This window comes from Coregonus clupeaformis, chromosome 9 (genome assembly GCF_020615455.1).
Source record: "Coregonus clupeaformis isolate EN_2021a chromosome 9, ASM2061545v1, whole genome shotgun sequence".
NCBI lineage: Eukaryota > Metazoa > Chordata > Actinopteri > Salmoniformes > Salmonidae > Coregonus > Coregonus clupeaformis.
In genome coordinates this window covers 32004002-32021224 of record NC_059200.1, presented here as the reverse complement: position 1 = coordinate 32021224, position 17223 = coordinate 32004002, and the positions used below count along the sequence as shown (strand labels likewise).

The window sequence follows — 17223 nt, the reverse complement described above, 5'->3', positions numbered from 1 at the left end:
AAAGATAGTAAAACAAGGAACATTTAGACAAGTGGGTATTTTAGGCTTAGGTGTTAGGTTTAGGGGTCAGGGAAAATAGGATTTTGAATGGGAATCAATTGTTTGGTCCCCACAAGGATAGCAAAACAAACGTGTGTGTGTGGTGTCCTGCCCTGCTTCTGTTCAGTCTGTGTTGTACATCTCTGTTGAGTAGGCACACCTCACTGTTCTCGATAGTGAGTTTTATTCTGGGCCTCTGTCTCCATGGTAACTGGCTAGGTTAGAGCGAGCTAAGCTAATGTGCAGAAACATGGAATTTATCATTCTTTTAAAGACCCATTTGTTTGACCAAAAATTATTTGTACAACAGACTATAACGGTCTTCCTCCTCAGATTTCCATGGGGATCCCCCTACACCGTATTAAGGACATCAGAATGATGTATGGGGTCCAGCCCTGGGGAGACTCTATGATTGACTTTGAGGGTCTGTCCACGGCCCCCTCCCCACGTGGACACGTCATCGCTGCCCGCATCACCAGTGAGAACCCGGATGAGGGTTTCAAGCCGAGCTCAGGCACGGTGCAGGAGCTGAACTTCCGCAGTAACAAGAATGTGTGGGGATACTTCAGTGTGGCAGCGGCCGGAGGCCTGCATGAGTTTGCAGACTCCCAGTTTGGCCACTGCTTCTCCTGGGGAGAGAACCGAGAAGAGGCCATCTCGTTAGTACACACACACACACACACACACACACACACATTAGAAATACTCATGTAAAGTTCATTGTGTTTGTAGTCAGTAACACCCAATGATGTATGGTAACACCTCTCGTGTGTGTGTGCGCAGTAACATGGTGGTGGCCCTGAAGGAGCTGTCTATCAGAGGAGACTTTAGGACCACAGTGGAGTACCTCATCAAGCTGCTGGAGACGGAGAGCTTCCAGCACAACACCATCGACACAGGCTGGCTGGACAGGCTCATCTCAGAGAAGATGCAGGCGGAGCGTCCTGACACCATCCTGGGCATAGTGAGCGGGGCTCTACACGTGGCTGACGTCAACCTGAGGAACAGTGTCTCCAACTTTCTGCACTCTCTAGAAAGGTGAACGCTACTTTAAGCATTTAAGAATGTTACAACTTCAGTCCAGCGAGAAGCTGCAGTGCTCCGGTGACTTTGGGATTACTATTGATTTTGACCCTACACAATTCTACACACCATCTCACCCTCCTCTCTTCCCCTCTCCCCCTCTACAGAGGCCAGGTGCTGCCCGCACACACTCTTCTCAACACCGTGGATGTGGAGTTGATCTATGAGGGTACTAAGTATTGTCTGAAGGTGACACGTCAGTCCCCCAACTCCTATGTGGTCATCATGAACAGCACCTCAGCAGAGGTGGACGTCCATCGCCTCAGCGACGGGGGCCTGTTGCTCTCCTACGATGGCAGCAGCTACACCACCTACATGAAGGAGGAGGTGGACAGGTAGGATGGAAAGAAAGAAAGAAAGATTACATGCATTCTTTATTAAAATGAATTTTGAGGGGATTGCTAGGGGTTGATTTAGAATTGGGCAATAGACTGAAAGAGATTCTTTTTCCCAGGTACCGTATCACCATTGGGAATAAGACGTGTGTGTTTGAAAAGGAGAATGACCCGTCGCTGCTTCGCTCGCCCTCAGCAGGGAAACTCATCCAGTACACCGTGGAGGACGGGGGGCACGTGTTCTCTGGCCAGTGTTACGCTGAGATAGAGGTGTGTAACATATGGTTGTTTGGTTGGGATTTGGTTATTTAGGTAAGATATGGTTTGGCCAACGGCACACACTCCACCTGTTTCAGGTGATGAAGATGGTGATGACGCTGACTGCGCTGGAGTCTGGCTGTATCCACTATGTGAAGAGGGCTGGTGCCGTGCTGGAGCCTGGCTGTGTCATCGCCAAGCTGCAGTTAGATGATCCTAGCAGGGTACAACAGGTCAGTGTGGCAGGATGTGTCTGACACTGGGTAATTTAGCAATATTTAACTAAATATGCTCCTTGTATTTTGTACTGGAAATATGGATTAGCAAAACTGAATGTTCCATGTGAGACTTTAGAAGTATTTTGTAACGTGCGTGTCTCTCAGGCGGAGCTGCACCACGAGGCTCTGCCCATCATCCAGGCGGTGGCGTTGAGAGGAGAGAAGCTTCACAGGGTCTTCCACAGCACCCTGGACCACCTGGTGCACATCATGAGTGGCTTCTGCCTGCCTGAACCCTTTTTCAGTGGAAAGGTAGTTGTCCACTACTACTGCACATACATACAGTGCCTTGCAAAAGTATTCATCCCCCTTGGCGTTTTTCCTATTTTGTTGCATTACAACCTGTAATTTAAATGGATTTTTATTTGGATTTCATGTAATGGACATACACAAAATAGTCCAAATTGGTGAAGTGAAATGAAAAAAATAACTTGTTTCAAAAAATTCTAAATAATTAATAATGGAAAAGTGGTGCGTGCATATGTATTCACCCCCTTTGATATGAAGCCCCTAAATAAGATCTGGTGCAACCAAATACCTTCAGAAGTCACATAATTAGTTTTTAAAAAGTCCACCTGTGTGCAATCTAAGTGTTACTTGATCTGTCAAATGATCTCAGTATATATACACCTGTTCTGAAAGGCTCCAGAGTCTGCAACACCACTAAGCAAGGGGCACCACCAAGCAAGCGGCACCATGAAGACCAAGGAGCTCTCCAAACAGGTCAGGGACAAAGTTGTGGAGAAGTACAGAGCAGGGTTGGGTTATAAAAAAATATCTGAAACTTTGAACATCCCACGGAGCATCATTAAATCCATTATTAAAAAATTGAAAGAATATGGCAGCACAACAAACCTGCCAAGAGAGGGCCACTTACCAAAACTCACGGACCAGGCAAGGAGGGCATTAATCAGAGAGGCAACAAAGAGACCAAAGATAACCCTGCAGGAGTATCTGTTCATAGGACCACTTTAAGCCGTACACTCCACAGAGCTGGGCTTTACGGAAGAGTGGCCATAAAAAAACCATTGCTTAAAGAAAAAAATAACCAAGCACGTTTGGTGTTCGCCAAAAGGCATGTGGGAGACTCCCCAAACATATGGAAGAAGGTACTCTGGTCAGATGAGACAAATTTAGCTTTTTGGCCATCAAGGAAAACGCTATGTCTGGCGCAAACCCAACACCTCATCACCCCGAGAACACCATCCCCACAGTGAAGCATGGTGGTGGCAGCATCACACTGTGGGAATGTTTTTCATCGGCAGGGACTGGGAAACTGGTCAGAATTGAAGGAATGATGGATGGCGCTAAATACAGGGAAATTCTTGAGGGAAACCTGTTTCAGTCTTCCAGAGATTTGAGACTGGGACGGAGGTTCACCTTCCAGCAGGACAATGACCCTAAGCATACTGCTAAAGCAACACTTGAGTGGTTTAAGGGGAAACATTTAAATGTCTTGGAATGGCCTAGTCAAAGCCCAGACCTCAATCCAATTGAGAATCTGAGGTATGACTCAAAGATTGCTGTACACCAGCGGAACCCATCCAACTTGAAGGAGCTGGAGCAGTTCTGCCTTGAAGAATGGGCAAAAATCCAAGTGGCTAGATGTGCCAAGCTTATAGAGACATACCCCAAGAGACTTGCAGCTGTAATTGCTGCAAAAGGTGGCTCTACAAAGTATTGACTTTGGTGGGGTGAATAGTTATGCACGCTCAAGTATTGTTTTTTTTCTTATTTCTTGTTTTTTTTCACCATAAAAAAATATTTTGCATCTTCATAGTGGTAGGCATGTTGTGTAAATCAAATGATACAAACCCCCAAAAAATCCATTTTAATTCCAGGTTGTAAGGCAAAAAAATACGAAAAATGCCAAGGGGGTGAATACTTTCGCACGCATACATACACACACTCGCATACGTGCAAAAATGTAAAAACAAAAGATGCCAATATTCTGTGTTCAAACATTAATCCGTATAAATTGGTAATATTGTGTGTGCGTGTGTTTGTTTTCCCAGCTCAAGGAGTGGGTGGAGAGGCTGATGAAGACTCTTCGGGACCCCTCCCTGCCGCTGTTGGAGCTACAGGACATTATGACCAGTGTGTCAGGCCGGATCCCCCTCGCTGTAGAGAAATGCATCAAGAAGGAGATGGCCCAGTACGCCAGCAACATTACCTCTGTGCTCTGCCAGTTTCCCAGCCAGCAGGTACACACACACACACACATTGTATTATTCAGGTTTGTTATTACATTATTTATGGTTATATTAAGTTGTTGATATGCAGAGTGCATTGGGAATACACCTGACTGATTTTGCCTGTTCTTTGGTCCAGATTGCCAACATCCTGGACAGTCATGCTGCCACTCTGAACAGGAAGTCGGAGAGAGAGGTGTTCTTCATGAACACTCAGAGCATTGTACAGCTGGTGCAGAAGTGAGTCCTGCTCTCAGCTTCAGGAATTTTAATTGCTGATTCTCTGTGCCAGACCATGCCCATGTTGTCTTTGTACCCAGGTACCGCAGTGGCATCCGTGGTCACATGAAGGCTGTGGTGATGGACCTGCTCAGACAGTACCTTAAAGTAGAGGTCCAGTTCCAGAATGGTGAGGAACATTACACTCTACTGCGAACATTAACAGGCTATGTTAAGCAATGAGTGTTCCTGGGTTGGTATAGAGGAAAAGGAAAGGATTAGCCTTTGCTTTTTAGTCTTGTAGGTCTTTGATTTATAAATAGGATGCAAAGGTCTTCTCTCAGGACTGCAGTTGCTCTATTTGTCCACGTGAGGGCACTGTTAGACAACACACATTTCATTTGCGCCTTACTTTGAGTTCCGTTTGATTTTCCTTTTCCTCTGCATCCTGTATACTGTGTGTGTGTGTGTGATTCCAGGACACTACGACAAGTGTGTGTTCACACTGCGTGAGGAGAACAAGGGAGACATGGCCAACGTGTTAAACTACATCTTCTCGCACGCCCAGGTCACCAAGAAGAACCTCCTGGTCACCATGCTCATTGTAAGTCCTTCCCTCTTTATGAATATATTGGTCATGATTAATTCATAAGTGTGTTTGTGAGACACAGAGTTGACTGTGTGTGTTGTCCTGTCTGTTTAAGACCAGAGTTGTGTGTGTGTTGTAGGACCAGCTGTGTGGTCGTGACCCCACCCTGACTGACGAGCTGATGGCCATTCTGACAGAGCTCACCCAGCTCAGCAAGACCACCAACGCCAAGGTGGCACTGCGCGCCCGCCAGGTCAGCACTCATCACTTCCTGTCTCTGAAGGGGGTCTTCCTGTTTTTGTGATTGATCAGGGTAAGAGTTGTCATCTTCTCACTCCCCTCTGTTTCCCCCTCCTCAGGTGCTGATCGCCTCCCACCTCCCCTCCTACGAGCTCCGCCACAACCAGGTGGAGTCCATCTTCCTCTCTGCCATCGACATGTACGGACACCAGTTCTGCATTGAGAACCTGCAGGTAGGGACAATGGCCGTTGTTGACTTTTTATTGACATTGCTGAAGGCAGTGGATTGAGGATCCTTGTTACTTTTTCACAGCATTTTCAAGATTCTGAATTCTCTCTCGTTCTTTGTAGAAACTGATCCTGTCCGAGACGTCCATCTTTGATGTGCTGCCCAACTTCTTCTACCACAGTAACCAGGTGGTCCGGATGGCTGCTCTGGAGGTGAGAGGAAGCAGACCGTGGTTTTTGGATTCAAAGCCACCATAGCTGGTTGCCCAGGGAATTTAACTGTATTTGCCACTGAACTAAGAGTGACATTTCAGGGGATTAAAGGTAACGATCCTCCACTGTAGCCAGATCTCTACTGTCTTAACTCTCTTGTGTCTGTGTTCCCCATCCCAGGTGTATGTACGTAGAGCCTACATCGCCTACGAGCTCAACAGCGTCCAGCACAGACAGCTGAAGGACAACACCTGCATCGTAGAGTTCCAGTTCATGCTGCCTACCTCCCACCCCAACAGGTACACACACACACACCAGATGGTTCTATATGGGACGTGGTTCTATATGGGAGGTGGTTCTACAGTGCATTCGAAAAGTATTCAGACCCCTTCACTTTTTCCACATTTTGTTACATTACAGCCTTTTTCTAAAATGGATTAAATTAATTGTTTTCCTCATCAATCTACACACTACCCCATAATGACAAAGTGAAAACAGGTTTTTAGACATTTTTGCAAATGTAAATTAAAAACAGAAATGCCTTTATTTACATAGGTATTCAGACCCTTTGGTATGAGACTTGAAATTGAGCTCCGGTGCATGCTGTTTCCATTGATCATCCTTGAGATGTTTCTACAACTTGATTGGAGTCCACCTGGGGTAAATTCAATTGATTGGACATGATTTGGAAAGGCACACACCTGTCTATATAAGATCCCACAGTTGACAGTGCATGTCAGAGCAAAAACCAAGCCATGAGGTCGAAGGAATTGTCCGTAGAACTCCAAGACAGGATTGTGTTGAGGCACAGATCTGGGGAAGTGACCCCAAAAATGTCTGCAGCACTGAAGGTCCCCAAGAACACAGTGGCCTCCATCATTCTTAAATTGAAGAAGTTTGGAACCACCAAGACTCTTCCTAGAGCTGGCCGCCCGGCCAAATTGAGCAATCGGGGGAGAAGGGCCTTGGTCAGGGAGGTGACCAAGAACCCGATGGTCACTCTGACAGCGCTCTGGAGTTTCTCTGTGGAGATAGGAGTACCTTCCAGAAGGACAACCATTTCTGCAGCACTCCACCAATCAGGCCTTTATGGTAGCGTGGCCAGACGGAAGCCACTCCTCAGTAAAAGGCACATGACAGCCCGCTTGGAGTTTGCCAAAAGGCACCTAAAGGACTCTCAGACCATGAGAAACAAGATTTTCTGGTCTGATGAAACCAAGATTGAACTCTTTGGCCTGAATGCCAAGCGTCAAGTCTGGAGGAAACCTGGCACCATCACTATGGTGAAGCGTGTTGGCAGCATTATGCTGTGGGGATGTTTTTCAGAGGCAGGGACTGGGAGACTAGTCATGATCGAGGGAAAGATAAACGGAGCAAAGTACAGAGATCCTTGATGAAAACCTGCTCCAGAGCTCTCAGGACCTCGGACTGGGGCGACGGTTCACCTTCCAACAGGACAACGACCGTAAGCACACAGCCAAGACAACGCAGGAGTGGCTTCGGGACAAGTCTCTGAATGTCCTTGAGTGGCCCAGCCAGAGCCCGGACTTGAACCTGATCAAACATCTCTGGAGAGACCTGAAAATAGTTGTGCAGCGACGCTCCCCATCCAACCTGACAGAGTTTGAGAGGATCTGCAGAGAAGAATGTGAGAAACTCCCCAAATACAAGTGTGCCATGCTTGTAGCGTCATACCCAAGAAGACTCAAAGCTGTAATCGCTGCTAAAGGTGCTTCAACAAAGTACTGAGTAAAGGGTCTGAATACTTATGTAAATGTGATATTTCAGTTTTGTATTTTTAATACATTTTCAAAAATGTCTAAACCTGTTTTTGCTTTGTCATTATGGGGTATTGTGTGTAGATTGAGGGGGGGGGAAAAACAATTTAATCAATTTTGGAATAAGGCTGTAACGTAACAAAATGTGGAAATAGTGAAGGGGTCTGAATACTTTCCGAATGCACTGTATATGGGAGGTGGTTCTATATGGGAGATGAGCACTAAAAGAGACCAGAGTCTGTATAAGGAGAGTACTGTCTTTCACCATCTCCAGAAGGGTCCAGTTCTCATCTATGGTGCCTTGCTTCTTTTACCCACATTCCACTGTGTTCAACCCCTGAAAAACGCTCCTCATGTGCAAAAGCAAGTATTTTGTGAGAGCTCAAATACTTTCTCTGGTTTACAAAGAATGTGTGAGTGGAAACTGTAACTAGTCTCCTGTCAGCATAAGAGTCCCACTTTTGTTGATCTCTCCAGTCTGTCCACTGGATGACTGCAAGATTGTTTAAACTTTCTGAAGATATGTCTCACATCTATTTCAGTGACACACAACCAGAGAGACTCAGGACTTGTACTGTACATTTTCGACGTTTGTGTCGACTGCCTGTTATGGATCCCAGATACATACCCATGTTCTGTGTGTAATGTTGTGGATGATGATCTCTTTGCTTCTTGCTGCTGTGCCCATGTACAATTTGATATGGCTGATATATAACTGTTTGATCCAGTGTGTTGATCCCTCAGACATGAGATGCTGTAACCATCTCTCATTGACTGCTGTGCTCAGATTGTTGCATGCACCTGGTTTAACCTTTTTTTAAATGTTTAAGCCATTTGCATTAACCAACCATGATTGGCTTCCTCATTGGAACTAAGCTAGCTGCATACATGCATGTCTCCCACCTCAGGAATGAACCAATACTCTCTGACCAAAGAATAGGCCTCTAGGGAGGCTTAGGACTATTGTTGCATTTCTGGAGGATCAGTTGTAGAGTGCAATGTGTGTGTTTATGAGACAATATATTTGATGTATGACAGTGCCCTAGGGTGTCACATTGATGTCTTGTTATAAAAGGGACAGGCTCTGACACCGCTGAACATCCAGCCCATGTGCTGTCACTTGTAATACATTGTTAGTTCATGAAGCCCTTGAGAAGTCAACAATAAGGCCTACCTTATGATAAAGATTGTTATAATATGTTAGGTTGTCAGGGGTAACACCATGTTCAAAATGTACCATATGACACGCTAACCAAATCCATAACACGTAGTCTCACACTTGTATGATTCACACACACTTCTCTGAGCCCTGACTGCATCCTCCTACTGATGCCTGCCTGCCTAACTAACCAATCAGTGTTGTTTGATTGCAGAGGGAACATCCCAACTCTAAACAGGTATAGTACACATTCTTCTTATTGCAACCAATATGTAGAACTTAGTGGAGGCTGATGGGAGGAGCTGTAGGAGGGCGGGCTCATTGTAATGGCTGGAATTGAAACAGTGGAACAGTATCAAACATATGGAAACCACGTTTGACTCCGTTCCATTTATTATATTCCAGCTATTACAATGAGCCCGTCCTCTATAGCTCCTCCCACCAGCCTCATCTGGTAGACCTGTAGAAGCTCTAGACTAGAAAGCAGCATGGTCAAACAATCATCTGCAGAGAAATGTGGCTAAAAGCCGTAATGCCTGCAACATTTAGAATTTAATCAAATTGTAATTTCACGATCTACACTAAACAAAAATATAAATGCAACATGTAAAGTGTTGCTCCCATGTTTCATGAGCAGAAATAAAAGAGCACTGATATTTCCCATACACACAAAAAGCTTATTTCTCTCCAATTTTGTGCACAAATTTGTTTACATCCTTGTATGAACTGTAACTTAGTAAAGTCTTTGAAGTTGATGCATGTTGCGTTTTATTTTTTCTCTCTCTCTCATATATATATATATATATATATATATATATATATATATATATATATATATATATATATATATATATATATATATATATATATATATATATATATCAGTACCAGTCAAAAGTTTGGACACACCTACTCATTCCAGGGTTTTTCTTTATTTTTACTACATTGTAAAATAATAGTGAAGACATAAACTATGAAAAAACACATTGAATCATGTTGTACCAACAAAGTGTTAAACAAATCAAAATATATTTTATATTTGAGATTCTTCAAAGTAGCCACCCTTTGCCTCGATGACAGCTTTGTACACTCTTGGCATTCTCTCAACCAGCTTCATGAGGTAGTCACCTGGAATGCATTTCAATTAACAGGTGTGCCTTGTTAAAAGTGAATTTGTGGAACTTCTTTACTTCTTAATGTGTTTGAGCCAATCAGTTGTGCTGTGATAAAGTAGGGGTGGTATACAGAAGATAGCCCTATTTGGTAAAAGACCAATGTCCATATTATGGCAATAACAGCTCAAATAAGAAAAGAGAAACGACAGTCCATCATTACTTTAAGACATGGTCAGTCAATCCGTAAAATGTCAAGAACGTTCTTCAAGACTGTTGGAAAGCATTGCCAGCGGTTTAGACATTAATGGCTGTGTGAGTTATTTTGAGGGGACAGCAAATGTACACTGTTATACAAGCTGTACACTCACTACTTTACATTGTAGCAAAGTGTAATTTCTTCTGTGTTGTCACATGAAAAGATATACTCAAATATTTAAAAAAATGTGAGGGGTGTACTCACTTTTGTGAGATACTGTATATATGTGTGTGTGTGTGTGTGTATATATATATATGTGATATATATATATATATACTGCTCAAAAAAATAAAGGGAACACTTAAACAACACAATGTAACTCCAAGTCAATCACACTTCTGTGATATCAAACTGTCCACTTAGGAAGCAACACTGATTGACAATAAATGTCACATGCTGTTGTGCAAATGGAATAGACAACAGGTGGAAATTATAGGCAATTAGCAAGACACCCCCAATAAAGGACTGGTTTTGCAGGTGGTGACCACAGACCACTTCTCAGTTCCTATGCTTCCTGGCTGATGTTTTGGTCACTTTTGAATGCTGGCGGTGCTTTCACTCTAGTGGTAGCATGAAACGGAGTCTACAATCCACACAAGTGGCTCAGGTAGTGCAGCTCATCCAGGATGGCACATCAATGCGAGCTGTGGCAAGACGGTTTTCTGTGTCTGTCAGCGTAGTGTCCAGAGCATGGAGGCGCTACCAGGAGACAGGCCAGTACATCAGGAGACGTGGAGGAGGCCGTAGGAGGGCAACAACCCAGCAGCAGGACTGCTACCTCCGCCTTTGTGCAAGGAGGAGCAGGAGGAGCACTGCCAGACCCCTGCAAAATGACCTCCAGCAGGCCACAAATGTGCATGTGTCTGCTCAAACGGTCAGAAACAGACTCCATGAGGGTGGTATGAGGGCCCGACGTCCACAGGTGGGGGTTGTGCTTACAGCCCAACACCGTGCAGGACGTTTGGCATTTGCCAGAGAACACCAAGATTGGCAAATTCGCCACTGGCGCCCTGTGCTCTTCACAGATGAAAGCAGGTTCACACTGAGCACGTGACAGAGTCTGGAGACGCCATGGAGAACGTTCTGCTGCCTGCAACATCCTCCAGCATGACCGGTTTGGCGGTGGGTCAGTCATGGTGTGGGGTGGCATTTCTTTGGGGGGCCGCACAGCCCTCCATGTGCTCGCCAGAGGTAGCCTGACTGCCATTAGGTACCGAGATGAGATCCTCAGACCCCTTGTGAGACCATATGCTGGTGCGGTTGGCCCTGGGTTCCTCCTAATGCAAGACAATGCTAGACCTCATGTGGCTGGAGTGTGTCAGCAGTTCCTGCAAGAGGAAGGCATTGATGCTGTGGACTGGCCCGCCCGTTCCCCAGACCTGAATCCAATTGAGCACATCTGGGACATCATGTCTCGCTCCATCCACCAACGCCACGTTGCACCACAGACTGTCCAGGAGTTGGCGGATGCTTTAGTCCAGGTCTGGGAGGAGATCCCTCAGGAGACCATCCGCCACCTCATCAGGAGCATGCCCAGGCGTTGTAGGGAGGTCATACAGGCACGTGGAGGCCACACACACTACTGAGCCTAATTTTGACTTGTTTTAAGGACATTACATCAAAGTTGGATCAGCCTGTAGTGTGGTTTTCCACTTTAATTTTGAGGGTGACTTCAAATCCAGACCTCCATGGGTTGATAAATCTGATTTCCATTGATAATTTTTGTGTGATTTTGTTGTCAGCACATTCAACTATGTAAAGAAAAAAGTATTTAATAAGATTATTTCATTCATTCAGATCTAGGATGTGTTATTTTAGTGTTCCCTTAATTTTTTTGAGCAGTGTGTGTGTACATGTGTGTATGTGTGTGTGTATATATATATATATATATATATATATATATATATATATATATATATACACACACACACACATACATATACATATATTAGTGCATCTTGTGGCAAGACAAGATAACGTTTGGCATTATTTAAATGTTTGGCTATACTGCTTGTTCTGTGTTACAAATTATCCCAAAAATGTATCAGATTTTTACAATTGGAGCTGAATCTGGTTGATCATGGGTCGTTTATGAAGTCAATGGCAACAGCATGGCATAATGCAGCATACTGGGAAGACAAAGAGTCTCTGTCTGTCTATTTCTGTGGGTTGTATTGTAGGTGTGTATGTACTGTATGCTATATTGTCTGTATACAAAGCATGGATCTTGTTCCGGTGAAATGGGGAGTCAAAAGATGTTGTAGGCTACATGTACATTAACTGTGTAATATTCTGTAACAGAATGTTATCAAATATTGCTGAGTGAGATCAGATGTCCTGTTTCGCGTTGTGCTAGCTATGTTCTGAATGTGCTTCCTGCTGCTGTCCTGTCCTCTCAGGAAACTGGCTGCCCTGCCCCTGCATCTTCTTAAGCCTGTGTCTGTGGACAGTAAAATACAGGACACTAAAGCACAGGATGATAAAACAAAGGATGATGCTAAAACGGAGGAGAATAAACCTCCAGATACGGATGACTCTTTGGACAGGTTGGGCCCAATAGCAGCCTCTAGGCTATATAATAATAATAATAATAATAATATGCCATTTAGCAGACGCTTTTATCCAAAGCGACTTAGTCATGCGTGCATACATTTTTGTGTATGGGTGGTCCCGGGGATCGAACCCACTACCTTGGCGTTACAAGCGCCGTGCTCTACCAGCTGAGCTACATGTATATATCATATCATTCTGTGAGCTAACTTCTGGGCCTAACCTCGCTAAAAGGGGACTTGGCCTCTGTGTGGAGGGGAGGGAAGGACCTCTGAATACTAAAAACACCTAGAAGAATTTGAGGTCTTTCTACTATGTTTGGCTGAGGGATAATCTACTATGCTTCCATGTCCACTAACATTTATACAGATGTGCTCTTCTTTCACTTAATCTACCTCTTAGCATTTGAACACTGCTGCTGTGTTGTTCCATGAGTATTACATCCAGATCTAGAAGAGGCATATATGGTTCTTATAGTCAGATCCTCATTCACTGTTCTCTGTGAGAACACTGTGCTATATTAGTGTTAGAATGGAAGTGAATGAGGAGTCACAATGTTCCTTCTGTCCCAGCAGCTTATCACAGAGATAATAAATACTGCTGTGTGATAGAACTGGCTGGTGAGGGGCTCTTTAAGGTGACTCTCTTTGGGCCATAAATGGGCTCTTCCCTGATCCCTGCTCTGGGTTAGTGAATGTGTTTGCTGCAGGACCCTGGTCAAACGGCTGTCTGTGTTGTGATCCCAGGATGACGTTCTCGTCCAACCTGAACCACTACGGCATGGTGCACGTGGGCAGCGTGAGTGACGTCCTCCTGGACACCTCCTTCACCCCACCCTGCCAGCGCATGGGAGCCATGGTCTCCTTCCGCTCCTTCCAGGAGTTCACCAGGTGAGGGCTGGGCTCTTTGACCTTATCAAAATCATTACATTATAATGTTGTTATTATCCCACGTTGGGAAATGGCGTTATTGAATTGGAGCTGTAATACTGAGATATTACCTTAAGTGTGTGTGGTGTCTAACCGTGGTCCTTTCCTCTCCCTCAGGAACATTAAAGACGTGATGAGCTGCTTCTCTGACTCTCCTCCTCACAGCCCTACCTTCCCAGAGGGAGGGAACCCTGTGCTCTATGGAGAGGAAGACATCAAGGTCAGAACTGTCTGCTAGTACTGATTCTGAGGTGTATTGCAACACTAGAGAGTATTGTGACTGAGAGAGCCCTTTGTTTAATGCTACAAAGTAGAATGACCTTGCTATTCTTCACTTAGTCGCAATATTCACAACTGAAATTATTGGCACCCTTGATAAAGATGCGCAAAAAGACTGTATAAAATAAATAGTACAAATACTGAGTTATATTGGATGCAAAAATTTGGAGTAAAACTATTTTATATTCATACAATTGCTCAGAGAAAAATATTTTGTTTAACAAGTAATCTTATTTTTTTTTCAAAAAGATAGGGGTCAAAATTATTGCCACCCCTGTTTTCAATACTCCGGCACCCTCCCCTTGCGAGGATAATGGGACTGAGCCTTTTTCTCAAATGTTTTATGAGATCACACTGGGAGGGATCTGACTTAGATCATTTCTCCATTCAGAATCCACAAAGAAATCTCAGTCTCAGGACTTGAACCCCATTGAAAACCTGTGGTTTGAATTGAAGAGGGCAGTCCATAAGCGCAGACTAAGGATATCAAGGATCTGGAAAGATTCTGTATGGAGGAATGGCCTAAGATCCCTCCCAATGTGTTCTCCAATCTCATAAAACATTTTAGAAAGTCTCAGTCCCAAAAATGTTGACCCCTGTCTTTTTTAGAGAAAAAAAGTATTACTTGTTAAACAAAATCTCTTTGTCGGAGCAATTGTATTAGTATAAAATAATATAATTTCCCCCCAAAAAAATGCACATACAATATAGCGCAATATTTGTATTGTTTATTTTATATCATATTTTTTGTTTATCTTTGGTCGCGTCCCCCTGCTCAGGCGTTGCATGCATCAACCATTGGTTGCATGCCATGTCATCGACTGTGTCATCGACTGACGGATTGCTATAACATATGATGTGGTTAGCTGATACATAAAATACCTATCAAGGCATTGTAAGATCTGGCAGGTGTCAGCAGTGCCTAGGCAGAGGAACGCGCCAAATATCAAGGGTGCCAATAAGATTGGTTGTGACTGTACTTTCTCTCTGAATTGTATGACTGATGTTTGTCTGCATGTGTTTGTGACGCAGAGTATCCAAGATGAGCCTGTTCACATCCTCAATGTGGCCATTAAGACTGACAGTGACATCGATGACGACGGCCTGGCTGCCATGTTCCGGGAGTTCACCCAGTCAGAGGTCAGATGAGCTTTTCAGGAAGTACAACTGGACACGTTTACATTTTAGTCATTTAGCAGACACTCTTATCCAGAACGATTTACAGGAGCAATTAGGGTTAAGTGCCTTGCTCAAGGGCACATACAAATATATTACCTAGTCGGCTCGGGGATTCGAACCAGCGACCTTTCGGTTACTGGCCCAATGATCTTAACCACTAGGCTACCTGCCTCCCGGTCGCTCACACATTCTCTTCCTGTTTCTTCATCCCCCAGAAATCCCTGCTGTTTGAACATGGCATCCGCAGGCTAACCTTCCTGGTAGCTCAGAAGGTGAGGACTAAGATTCCCACTCCCCAACTCTACCCTCAGTTTTCTAAGCAACTATTTTCCAATCACCATCAATCTATCTTATCTTAATCACAATGATACTGGTTGAATCTACAGACATCCAGACGGCACGAGAGAGTCACACGTTTAATTTGGAATGGCCTGTAATTTGACTAATTTGTATCTCAAATTTGGCTGTTTTGTTTGCTCTCGATCTCTTCTATCTTTTTTTTTCCCTCTCTGTATCCATGTCTTGCCTTTGCTGTGGGGTTTGTGCTGACAGGATTTCAGGAAGGCAGTCAACTATGAGGTGGACCAGAGGTTTCATGTGAGTAGACTGGGAGGATGTGGATGATGACTGTGGAACAGTACAGTTTGTCTTCCTGTATCGTCAACTCTCCCTTAAGCACTCCAAGTAGCTTTTAGATGGATTCAGGGAGATAATGACAGCATTTGAGACTAAAGAAATGTGGGTAAATGCCAGGTTCCCTTCTCTCTCCCCGCACCGTGACTGCAGGCCTTTGACTCGGTCGTCACTAGTTAAAACAGCCACAAAGTCATAATAATGGCTAAACCCCGCCCATTTCTACATTTTCTCTTGTTAAAATCTGATTTTAAACCTAACCTTAACCTCACTGCTAACCTTATGCCTAACCCTAACTTTAAATTAAGACCAAAAAGCAAATTTGTGTAGCCAATTTGGACCTTGTAGCTGTGGAATCTGACTTTGTGTCTGTGTTCTCTAGTGGAAACCCTTTAAGAGAAGAACGGGTGCTGATGAGAGCTAATCCCTGCCGTTGGTGTGACCCTCCTCATTATGTGGGTTTGTGTCTCATACAGGAGACACATACTCAGTTCCTCTGAATAGCCTACCCTCTTCACAGACTACACTGACCAGTGTATTCACACATATTAAATCCTGTATTCTCTGTTATAGAGAGAATAGGGGATGTGATGTACTAACATCATTGTGTTGTTGTCAAGTCAGTCCTGTATACAGGCTTGTAGTGGGCATACTAGAACACAGCTCTCTGACAGCTCTCTTGTCATCATGTACACATTGAGTTGATGAGTGTGTTTGCAATTAGGCCAGTATTGTTTGGCCAAGTGGGGTACGATCACCAAAGCCAAACCTGCCAACCAGGCTTCTAGCTTGAGCATTCAGAAATACAAATCACTCCCTGTTGGAAAGATAATGTTTTATTCATTAGTTCAGATGTGACTGCTCCCTGTCATTATGTAAAAAGGACGTTTTGGGAAGATAAACTGTAATTTCACCCTCGGACACCAGGCCAAATAGGACGAGATCAGGGCTGTTGAATGTTAAACAGGCTGTGGCTGATCAAAGACTGATGCCATAGTGTTCCTCTTCAAGCTCACAGCAATTCACATGATAGCGCTCATCACAGCTCATTAAGGGAGAAATGTAGAACCTTAGAAGGAAATGTACCTGCTTACTCTTGTTAGAATGTCACTGTCATTTTCACCTGCAGTCATTGGGTTCTCTAGATGTCATGTCTATTTTTAGTCTAGATGGTTCTGTAACTTTAGGGTGTTTTCAAACTTGGTCCCTTTCAGACATGTTTTTTTTTTTTACTCAGTGCGGTTCACTTAATTTTTTGTGGTGTGTACAATCCAAAGGAACTCAGACCCCTCAAAAGAGCCCCCTGACGCGAACCGAACGGAGAGTGAGGGTGTTTTCACATATAGTCCTCTTGAAAATAACCGATCTCATTCCTCTTTAAAGTGAACTCTGGGGTAAAAAAAAAACAGCAAAATAAATGTTATCTTTGTATTTACACTGCCCTTGCCTTTGAATGAGGACTCAACTCTTTTGCCAGTTCATTTTACCTGTTTTGTGGTCCGAGCCCTCTTTGCATTCACATTGCTACGTTTAGAAAGGAACAAAGATCTTTTTCCAACATTCACTCAATGCACTCTGGGTTTTTACAATGTGCAGGAAAAACCATTCCATCAGAACGTGTTATCAGACAGCTAGATATACCTACTTACATTTTGGAAGCAAATTCTGGAA

The 17223-nt window shown here is 44.0% G+C and overlaps 1 protein-coding gene across 7 annotated transcripts in view; it reads left to right on the top strand.

Annotated features, from left to right (window-relative positions):
* acaca (acetyl-CoA carboxylase alpha) overlaps positions 1–17223 on the top strand; it is a 49546-nt gene that overhangs the window by 11821 nt on the left and 20502 nt on the right. For 2 of the 7 annotated variants that reach the window (XM_041885994.2, XM_041885993.2), the window contains exons 11-30: positions 373–698; positions 823–1077; positions 1230–1457; positions 1577–1727; positions 1814–1948; positions 2099–2245; positions 4009–4197; positions 4325–4425; positions 4506–4594; positions 4884–5008; positions 5133–5246; positions 5353–5466; positions 5585–5674; positions 5855–5973; positions 8826–8849; positions 13279–13422; positions 13579–13681; positions 14773–14880; positions 15135–15191; positions 15472–15516. In XM_041885994.2, the coding sequence (XP_041741928.1) occupies positions 373–698; positions 823–1077; positions 1230–1457; positions 1577–1727; positions 1814–1948; positions 2099–2245; positions 4009–4197; positions 4325–4425; positions 4506–4594; positions 4884–5008; positions 5133–5246; positions 5353–5466; positions 5585–5674; positions 5855–5973; positions 8826–8849; positions 13279–13422; positions 13579–13681; positions 14773–14880; positions 15135–15191; positions 15472–15516 (2664 nt within the window). The remainder of the gene's footprint in view (positions 1–372; positions 699–822; positions 1078–1229; positions 1458–1576; positions 1728–1813; positions 1949–2098; positions 2246–4008; positions 4198–4324; positions 4426–4505; positions 4595–4883; positions 5009–5132; positions 5247–5352; positions 5467–5584; positions 5675–5854; positions 5974–8825; positions 8850–13278; positions 13423–13578; positions 13682–14772; positions 14881–15134; positions 15192–15471; positions 15517–17223) is intronic. The other 5 variants (XM_041885996.2, XM_041885995.2, XM_041885998.2 and 2 more) reach the window with 3 other exon arrangements.